General features: G+C 29.2%; 1 protein-coding gene across 2 annotated transcripts; it reads right to left on the reverse strand.

Annotated features, from left to right (window-relative positions):
- Window positions 1-1,509: 1,509 nt before the first annotated feature.
- On the reverse strand, window positions 1,510-2,474 carry LOC120089319 (uncharacterized). Of its 2 annotated transcripts, XM_090306170.1 has the most exons (3): window positions 2,363-2,474; window positions 1,744-2,271; window positions 1,510-1,649 (listed from the first exon to the last, which is right to left on the reverse strand). In XM_090306170.1, the coding sequence occupies exons 2-3, from the start codon at window positions 2,263-2,265 to the stop codon at window positions 1,599-1,601; spliced, it is 573 nt and encodes a 190-aa protein (XP_090162296.1). In that variant the 5' UTR covers window positions 2,266-2,271; window positions 2,363-2,474; the 3' UTR covers window positions 1,510-1,598. The 2 variants fall into 2 exon arrangements, with proteins under 2 accessions (XP_090162296.1, XP_038902682.1); XM_039046754.2 differs by lacking the exon at window positions 2,363-2,474 and having other exon boundaries at window positions 1,744-2,348.
- Between the last annotated feature and the right edge of the window lie 8,746 nt (window positions 2,475-11,220).

Raw genomic sequence — 11,220 nt, forward strand, 5'->3', positions numbered from 1 at the left:
TTCTTTTGACTTGTGGCGTTTAATTACACAATTTTATTAACTTAAATTAAACAAAAATTATGAGTTGGAGATAATTTTTTGAATGTTGATTGGATTTACAAGTGCTTTCCAATCATCGTACTGGATTTGTTATCGTCAATTTTTAGTATTATTTGTTCTTTTAAAAAAGTGCTTTTTTTAAGGTAGTTTTAGAATAAACACTTTTTTTTTTTAATTTTTAAAAACGTTAAATTCTTTTATCATAATTTAATAATTAGTTTCCTTCAATAAATTTTTCTTTTAAATTAATTTTTTTTTTTACAATTTTTCCCACGTTTAATGATAGTATTTTGTTTTAATTAAGTTTATAAAATCTATTTCTACGGATGGTTTATTTTGTTTTCTTACATTTTTTAAAAAAATATTCATAAAAGCTAGATTACAAAAAACAACAAAATTAATAGCGCTTATATAATTAATTTTAAAAAATTGACAAAAATTAGTTATTGAATGTGACATTCAGACTTCATGTGATAACTATTTAAGTCATGTTTGATAATCATTTAAAGCTCATTTGATAATCATTTGGTTTTTTAAAATTACTATGTTTTTTCTTAATTTTTTACCCATAGTTTTCAAATCTTCTATGCAAACATTTGAATTCTTTGTTAATGTAAAGAAAAATAAGTTTTTGAAAACTATTTTTAATTTCAAAATTTGGGTTTGATTTAAAAAACAATCCTAAATTGTAAACAACTAAATGTAGAAACCAATAGATGAAAGTGATATTTGTAAATTTAATTTTCAAAACAAAAAATTCAAAAACCAAAAGACTACCAAAAGATTTTGGTTTTTGTTTTTGGATTTCATTGATTAAATTTATAAGCATTGCCACCATTTCTAAGTTTTTTTTGTTTTGTGTTATCAACTTTCTACCAATATTTTCAAAAACGAAACTAATTTTTTAAAACTAAAATAAATGCAATCAAATTCTTGATATTATAATTTGATTAAGAATTGAAAGAGTTGTTTTAAGTAAGATAAGAAGCAAGAGAACTAATTGCACACAAACATGAATTTAACAAAAAAAAAAAAAAAAAAATCTAAAATTTCATTCTAAAAGTACTAATGTACTCAAAAGTCGTTTCAAATCGTACTTCTTTTTCAATATTCTCATATTTAAAAAAGGAAAACAAAAACAAAAGAAAAAAAAAATAGAGCTTACCAATTATCTTAAATACAATTTAAAGATAAACAAATAGAGAGAAAATAGAGTGATGGAAAGGAATTGAACTTCATTTTTGGTTGGTCCAATAGAAAACAATGAAAACAATCAAACTTTGTTAACTCAATTGACATTTAATACGTGTTATTAATCAAGACTTGAATCTCTCATTTTCTATGGTGCTAAAAAGAACTAAAAAAAACTGAGAGAAGACAACATTAATGAACTCGACAACTTAAGAGTTAGCCACAAATCTGAAAAACATTAGCATTGATCATACAACACAAAAATCTAAATGGTTAATTAAAAAAAAAAAAAAAAAAAAAAAAAAACCGGGTTGAAACAAGAAGCTCTACATTCCCTTCTCAACTCTTAACTAAACTTCTCCCTCTTTCTAGAAATCAATCTCCACGTCTTTGCAACTTGATCCTCCTGCATTTTGTACCTGAGAAAACACCCATCCAAAACTACCCCTTCAATAAGAGTTAATATTGCAACAGTCACATTGAGTAATTTTTTGTTGGTAATTTTTTTTTTACCTGGTGAGAGGAGTTTGCCCTAGTACTAGGTGAAGAAGATGACCAACCGAATGACCTTTTGCCACCGCCGACATCACGGCTGCCGCTAGAGCCGTCGTTTCTACACCCTTTCTTGGAAGCATTATTTTGGGACTTTTTCAAGCCAAGAAAGCCCTTCCATCGGCCCCTAGACGTAGGGCGCTGCAAAGCGTCATTGTCGTCGTCCTCGTCTCCCTCCTCTTCCTCGATGAGAAGCTCGTCTCTAAGAGTAGTAGCCGTTCTATTAGTGTCCTTATAAGGGAGAAGGCGGCCCTCGAAAAAGAGCTCGTCGGCCGTCATCATGTTGTAGTTGGAGACGGAGAATTCGAAATCGGAGGAGGACGAGACGGGGGCCGGGGCAGCGGCAGAGCGTTGTTCTTGGTGTTTGAGGGATTGCTGGATGTCGACGAAGTCGCTCGAGAAGGAGATTCGAGGGCTGCTGGCCGGAGCACGGCGGTGGAGGGACTTGTGGTCGGAGTTGTTGTACATGTCTAAGCATGCCATGAGAGACTTCAAATCAACATGGAGGAAGGAAGGAACAAAAAAATAAATAGTATGTAGTATAACAGTATGAACAAACAATGTTTCTTAACAAACCTACCTATTTATATGTGTCATCTTTGCTTTTGACGGCTCTGGCCTTTCTTTCTTTTTTATTAGGAAATTGCATAAGGATATATTCTAGAGATTTCAACTTTTAACTTGGGGATGATTATTAATGCTTTAATGGTTGAGTTCTTATTAACATTTTATATATATATTCAAAATTTTAATAGACAAGACATTGTTAAAATGTTGTTTTCTATCTAAAAACGTCAAATGGATATTCCCTTAATCCATTTGTTATAGTTGTAAATTTGTTACACGAAAATATATATGTTAATCTTTTCATTTATACATCATTTTTATCCATAATAAATATATCTTTGGTAATTCTTATATATATCATTTTGTTTCATTGATGTACTTAATATAAAATAAGTGATTAATATGTGTATATGATATGTACAAGTTCTTACATTTGTATCATTTTTGCAAAAATAAAAAATAAAAAAAAAGTTTAGAAAAAGAGGTTTATTGTGTGACAATAATTAATCGACTATTATTTTGAGGTAGGATATGCTATTTTTTGTGATAGAGATAAATATGCTATATAAAAAATCTCGACCGATACTCTATTATATTGTAAAGTTATTAATAAAATATTATTACTTATATTTGTATATATAATACCAATAAAAAGATTTTTAACATGTGTAAAAGGTTCGAAATGTTATTTTCTATGAGGGTACAAAATATTTATTTATTTATTACCATTATTTCAATTTTCTTATTTTCAATAAATTTTTTTTCTAGAATTATAAGCATATATATATCATTATTGATAAATTATATGGTGAAGTTATAAGAAAATCTCTTTGAGTATTGGAATTGTCTGCAGTCCTTCCATACTATGTTGATTCTTTTGACGTTGGCAAGGTAGATGATCAGATGATCTCCACGATTGAGATTGTCCGTGACCTTTGTATTAGGAGGAGGAGCCAACCTAGCTATAAACTTGCAATGAAACTATTAATTTATAACATATGTTTTGATGTCCCATCCTCATTTTTTTTTTTGTTAATAAAATTGTTAAAGTTTAAACACAAATTTTTTTTAAAAAAAAAACATTAAAGGCTCCAATTATTTAAGAATATATATAAGACACACACATACATGCATGGCATTCGATGATGTGATGTTTTGTCATGACATTTTTTAACTGTATTCAATTATGACCAATCTTTGACTCTGCAGTCCTAAAGTCTATTGTTTTTCTCTTGGATATGTGTCATTTAGGTGGTGTTTTTTGCTTTTTGTGAAGCTCGTTTTAATTTTTTTTTTTCTCCATTTTTTCCCTTATTTCTAGCTCCCTATCTTTTTAATTAATTATTTTGCCAATGAGATCTATATATATATATATAAATCTCCATACCGAATTCGGTGAGTCGAGTTCGATTATGAAGTTTTAATTTCATTCCATTGAATTCTAAAATTCTTTACTCCAATTTGTTAAGGGTCCGTTACTGATTTCATATTTTCGGTAGATTTATGTTGTTTCATACTAATATTTTAATTTCTAGTTAAATTTTAAAAATAAAAATTAATTTTAACAAAGAATCATAATTTACTCGAATTGTTTAAAATGTTTTTATAAAATAGAAAAGAAGATTAAAAAAAAAAACCTTATAAATAGGTAGTTTGGGATTATCAGCTAAGTTTCAATTTGATAACCAATAAATATTAGAGGTATTCGTTATTCGTGGGTCGGATTGAAATACTATTTAGATTCAACTCAATTGTTTTGGTCATAAATTTTATCCATCTAAATAATCTTTATTAAATAATGAACTCAACCCAACCCAATCGTGAAATACTTGGGTTGGGTTGGGTTGGTTTGGGTTAGTCAGCTAATTTATTTAATTTTTTATTCTAACAATGAGTATACGGTTAATATGTGCAAAAAATTTATTTAATTATTTTCATATATTGAATTAAGATTAAAATGCAATTTTAATTTATATTGTGAACTTTTCTTTCCAAAATACCAAAAGTTATTTTAAGAGAAGTTGGATAATGAAAGATCCAAAATTATTCATGAGATTAAATAAATTAAAATAAGTATATGTATATATAATTGTATCATTAGTATAGACGTAGTTCATAAAAATTAATAAGAAATTTGGGTTGATCCAAGTTAGGTTGGGTTATTTTAGGTGAACCATGAACTAACCCAACTCATAAACATTTAATTTATTTGAATCTCAACCCAACTCAAATGAGTTTATAATCCAACTAAATTATATGCGTTAGGTTAGATTAATCGGGTTTTTTGAACACTCTTATAAATATATATTTCTATCTTTCTTTTCTTTTCTTTTTTTCTTCTTCTTTTTTTGGCTTGGTGTACTTTTTAGGAGTGCTTTTAAAATTTAAACACAATAATATTTAAAATTTATCTTTTAGTTTTGAAGTTTGATTAAAAATTCTAGGAAAGATGAAAATTATGGGGATTTTAGAGTTATGTAGTTTTGGCATTTTTATGATCTTACTCTAGATGTCTTGTCGGTTGTATTTTGTGAGATTTACTAGATGGTGTATAAGCAATTTAATTTTAGTATGAATAATTAAACATAAATTAAAATATGTAATTAAATTTTAATGAGATTAAAAAGTTTAAAATTAAAATGAATCTTCGTACAGGAGTAAAATTATTATTTTTTTCATTGTTTACTCGTATGTTTGTTATATATGTTTAATAAATAAGGATCATTCTCTTTATTCAATAAAATAAAATATTTCAAATAATTAATAATAATATTCTTTTTTTCTCGATATTGGGAAATATCTTTATTTACTTAATACAAAGCAACAGTATTTTGACTAAAGAAGACTCCAAGAAGTTTCCTTTTAGCATATAAAAAAGGTTTTTAGAACTTTTAAATATTTTATATCAAAAAATATTTGTTTGCCAGTTGGTATAATATATAATATATATATATATATACATAGATTTTGGTAAAACATTATAATAAAAGAAGTCAAACGTAAAGATTCGAATCCATATCTTCGTTAAAATATAGATAGAAATGCTACTTGAAAAAAGAAATTCATCTATTTCTAATTAATAATGATATTTAATTCTTTAGAACTCATTCATTCCAGGTGAAAACCAAGCTCCGACCTTAGGCCTTAGGGTCAAAAGAATATTTATTTCATAATATTTTTATTCATAATTTTTAAAAACGATAAATAAAAAATAAATGAACAATGTTTTCATTTATTTATTTGTAAGATCACAAATATACTATATATATATAATGTAACAATGTTTTCTTCGGAAAAAGAAGTTGCAAGCAAAAAAAAACTTGTTTTCATTATTATTTCAATTATATCCTCATTGGTTTATTAACATGAATTTCAATTATATATCTAATATATTTTTTTATTTTATCTATCTCTCAACTAATATACGACTAGCATCCGAACTATAAAGTATATTGGTATATTGGAGTACAACCGATATATTCAAGTATGTGCGTGACCCCCTCTAAAGGCTAGGTGGTCAACATTCGGTGAGTCATCCAATGCCTAGGTCATATATAGGTTGGCCAATCGCATTGAAAAATGTAAATATACATCATATATATTATTCAGTATGTAAAACGATATAAATTATATAAATTGTCTTGTTTGCTTTTTTGCCATTCTTGCTTTCATTTATGAGGCCAACAATTTTCGAAATTTTTGGAGAAACTTTCCTTACTTGTATAAGTTTTGAAAAGAAACCCGTTTTGAGAAGTTTCTTGCGTGGAAAATTCATAACTGCATGAAGCTTTCTTTACAATACTTCTTTTGGTATTATTATTATTATTATTATTATTATTATTATTAAAAGTGAATGGTAAGAAGGGATTAAAAAGTTAATTGAGTCAGACTTTTCTATAAAATAATAGCTAATTAATTAGGTTATTCATATAAAAAATAAAAAAGTTTGGACAAGTTTGTAATTAGACCCATCATATATTTGTCAAAAGTCCATATTCAATGATACAAAAATATTTTTTTAAAAAATGATATAAAAGTAATTAATTAAATTTATTAATCCATCAATTTTCATTCATTAACTCTAATTCACTTCATTAAAGATCTAAAGTTTCACTTTTATGCATTGTATGACAAGTTGTATCTACGAATATAATCACTACATGCAAGTTGATCTTCCATGAATTATTCGTAATTACAACTATCTATTTTAACCCAGTTATTGCATCTTATGTCTTAAATACTACTAATTCTCTAATGAACAAGTTGTTTATTATTGAAAACCATAGATGATATAAGTCTCTCTCAGAGCAGTGAGAGAGTAGAGTCTCATTTATTACGTTATAAAATTAGCACGTAAGAGAACTACTTATCTACTTACCTATATGTGGATGAATGAATTTCATCTTCCAACATTATGTTTCCCCAATTTCCTTTTTGATCAAGTCCTCAAAAATGATAAGCTTATTGAATCGGTTACAAAAAGTCATTCCTACTCGTGCAAATCAAAGAACGTGTTTTCACATGTAGGAGCTAATCACAGTTCACTTAAGAAGTTAATCATAATTCACTTAGAATTGAGTCAAGATTGAGATCGAGTGACATATGATCATCTGCTCTAAGATATCAATATTCTCAACTAACAATTTTGTAAAGAAATATTAAATACTTCATATATGATCCAGTCTCATACAAACTCATTATATATGATACACATACATTCACTCACATGTCACTACATGAATGATTTAGATCAAATCATTTGCATAACTATAATACAATGAGCCATATCAATAATTTTATCAAGATAAGACACCCAACCTTAATGTATATTATAAACTCCTTTAAGTTTATTTCTTAATATTATCCTAACATATTATTTAAAATTACACAAATACCCTTGTATTCTTCATGTAATGGATAAGTGAAAAAAATAATTAAATAGCTATGAAATAATAAAATACCAATTACGAAACTTGGTGAACACAAATCCCAACCCCTAGCAATTTCATAGTTCTCTAATCTCCTCAATTATAAGCTAAATTTCATTTTCCTTAGATCGAGTTCATCTCCCTAGAACAGCTTCCAAACTATTTGAGGACTTGGAACACAACATGATGGCAAATGAAAACCTCTTATTATTATAATTTTTTCCCTAGGACCCCTCTTATAAGTATTGATTTTTTTTTTTTTTTTACTTTTATTTTTTCTAAAATGCCTTGAATTTTGATACTAGAAAGTAGAAACATATATGAGAGTGAAAAGATAGCTTGAAAAGGTACCTTGGGAAGAAAATTTCATATTCACAACAATTTCAAGTACTCTATACTCAAAATGAATTTCATTATTTTCCTTACCCAACTAACTTCAAACTATGATAAAGGCTCACCCAACCCATAGACCTTTGCTTATGTTAAAAGTTTAACAGTCGTTGTCACTAGTTTCAATAAGAGAAGTGTTTATGATAAGTATATTAGGTACTAAAGGGCCTTGGGATACCAAAATTGTAATCTTTAGGACCCTCTTTGAGCCTATTTCCTAAACATTGGGAAATTGATCTTATATTTGAGATAAAAAAAAATTGTGTATATTATGACAAATACAAAATTGACAAGGAAGAAAAGAGTAAACAGTAAAGAACGACATAGAAATCTATGTGGTTCACTAATAGTTTGTTAGCTATATCTACAAGTAGATGGAGAGAGCGATTTTATTATTTGAGGAAAATACAAGAAAATAGAGACGTCAATAGAATTAGGGTGCTTGTATATGGTACTCCTCCGAACCTTAGGCCCAAAATCGCAAATTACATATTGAAAATAATATGAAAGTATCTAATGCACGTTATCTAATATTAGGAACAATGTTACAACATTCAACAGAACAAATAACAAAAAAGTAAAACAGATAAAGAGAACACCAAGAATTGGTAACCTAGTTCGGTGAATACACCTATATATAGGGGTAGAATGGCCAGGAAAAGATAACTTCACTAATATAAATGACACCAATTACAACATGATACTTACCTATAATATCATCATCATTACAGTAACATATGCAGAGCTTAACACTTCATCCGTTCACCTAGGCTTCCCTTAGATGAGAGACTCCCTTTGACAGACAGTTAGGCTCCTCAAGCTCCTTAGACTCATTGAAGTAAAACATATCATTAATTTCAATTTTTCTAACAGAGACTAATTGAAGTAAAATCCCAAGCTCCTTAGACTCGTTGGCCAATACATGGGTGGTTTGTTTCCCACGGAGAGTATGTAGAAACTCCCAAGATGGACCACGTTCATGAAGGGAACCAGTGAAGGTTCTGTAGCAGAAGCAGGGATCGTTCCCAATTTTGGTTTTCACATAATTTCAAATTACAGAATGAGATAGAAAGATTATGCATTTAAACGATAATTATAGCATGTTGATTACATAAATTAGGGAAGAAAACTACTTACACTTGAAGAACAACTTTTTTCCTGTAATTCCCTCGATCCAGATTACAAACCCTTCGTTCTCCAAACGAAGACACCGCCACAAAAAGAAACTTCTTGTATTCTCCTTAGGGAATGATAATTCGTAGGAGGTATGGGCTTTGCTACCTTTTGGAAGAGGGAAAGGGAATGAGAGGGGAAGAACTTTTTTCTTCTCTGTATTATTCTTTTTCAGAAAAGCCAAAGAGAAAAACACCCTACTAGACAAACAAAGGAAGAAGACGAATGAATCTCTCCTACACTCCTACTGCACGTTTGGTTGAGAGATAATTAAGGGAAGGGAGTTGTAACTCCCTCCCTTTAATTAAAGTAAAATTTAATTTAATTAATAATATATAATAACTACCTTATTATATATATACTATATGTTATATCAAATATAACACATCCTATATTTTATACAATATAACCTATAGTTTTATTTTCTCTAAAAAAAATGCATGACATTTAATATAAATCATATTTATACTAAATTCAATTATATGAATCTCATCCATATAACTAATATATGAATCATATCCAAATATTTAATTCCTCTCAAAATAAATTTTATATTATAATGATCAAATACATTATATTAATTATATCACATATAATTAATTTAATTAATTATATTATATAATTAATTTTCCTCAATTAATTTAAACAATTCCTGTTGAGCTACATTCCCTCAATTAATTATATATATACTATTCTCAATTTTAATCTCTGTTGAGCTATAGAGTGGACCTTATGGACTTGTAGATTGAAGTCCTAATGGTACTTGAATAATTAATTAAACTCTTTAATAAAATTATCCAACATCCATTAACTGTTGGTCATTCCACTAAAGATCGACAGATACAATATTCGTACTACAGATATATTTCTGTGTCCATTGGATAATAATTAGACAATAGTGCAACTACCCTTCACAAATTGCTCGTAAGTATAATTGGGCCAAAATTATTGTTTTGCCCCTATAGTTACATCTAACTTCTTAAGTACCACTGATTTCTCTAATGAACAATAAGTCATAGTCCAACTATGACCAAGTCCCTCTCGGGCCAATAAAGGGTCTGGTCACATTATTCAAGCCTCAGAATCAGCCCTTAAGAGAGTAATTTATCTACTTGTCCCAACATCAATGAAGGAGTGAATTCCGTCTTGTGTAGTTATGTTTCTAGCTCCTCAATCAGACGAAATCCCCTAAATGGTAGATATATTGAGTTGGCGAACGGACCACTCTCACCCATACAAATCAAAGGACCACATTCATGAGTAGGAGTTCACAACTTACTCAGGATTCAGGTTAAGTCACCTATGGTCATCCTGGTGAAATACAAGTCTCTATACTATTAACAGCATTATATAATGAGACTACTCATTTCGTGGTTCGGTCTTATACAAACTCTTTGTATAGGATACTCCCGCTCACATGTCTCTATATGAATGATCAGGATCATATCATTTGTAGTACTTTACAACACTTGTAACATCTACAAAGTATGTCATATCCATAGTGTCATCAGGAAAAGGTACCCAACTTTATCCATCTACTACAGACCGTTTATGTTATTACCTAAACAAGATCCACCTATATTTCTCTACTATTGGGATTGGTGTCCTAATTCTCCTAAAGTCTCGTTGTTTTATAAAGATACACATTGTTTAATGAATAAAATAATTGTTATTTAATTCTAGCATTTACTCATATCCAATAAACAACTTAAGCATGTATATGTGATATATAAGTGGATCATGCCTTAAGTGATAACCTAAATAGGTCTGTAGTATAAGAATTAAGGTGGGATACCTGATCCTGGTGACACTATGGATACGACCCGCTTTGTAGAAGTTTGCAAATGTTATAAACTACTATAAATGGTAGATCCTAACCATTCATGTGTAGACGTGCGAGCGGGGGTGTCCTATACAAAGAGTTTGTATAAGACCTGAACCACGAGATGATTAGACTTTGTATATAACGTCGTTGATACTAGAGACTTGCATCTCACCTAAACGACCATAGGTGACACAACCTCAATCCTGGGTGTTTTGGGAACTCCTGCCTTTGAGAGCGGTCTTTTGATTAGTATGGGTGAGAGTGGCCAGATTGCTAACTCAACATGCCTACCTTTTTGGGGACTTTTCTGATCTAGGAGCTAGGAACTCAATCCATAAGATGGAATTCACTCCTTTCCCAAAGCAAGGATAAGTAGAAAGATTGCTCTCTTAAGGGCTGATTTCGAGATTTGAATATAGTGGCCACAACTTCTCTTTGGAAGAGAAGACTCAGTCATAGTAGGACTATGACTTAAATTCATTAGAGGGATTAGTGGTACTTAAGGAGACATATTGAATTACAGAGGATAACGGTTATTGACCCAGCTGACTTACG

This window comes from Benincasa hispida, chromosome 10 (assembly GCF_027475165.1).
Source record: "Benincasa hispida cultivar pf3 chromosome 10, pf3_genome.v1.1, whole genome shotgun sequence".
Classification (NCBI taxonomy): domain Eukaryota; kingdom Viridiplantae; phylum Streptophyta; class Magnoliopsida; order Cucurbitales; family Cucurbitaceae; genus Benincasa; species Benincasa hispida.

Coding starts and splice junctions, on each gene's coding strand:
- LOC120089319 (XM_090306170.1), bottom strand. CDS start 2,265: ATGGCATGCTTAGACATGTACAACAACTCCGACCACAAGTCCCTCCAC. Junction 1,650..1,743: donor GGGCAAACTCCTCTCACCAG/GTAAAAAAAAAA, acceptor GTGTTTTCTCAG/GTACAAAATGCAGGAGGATC.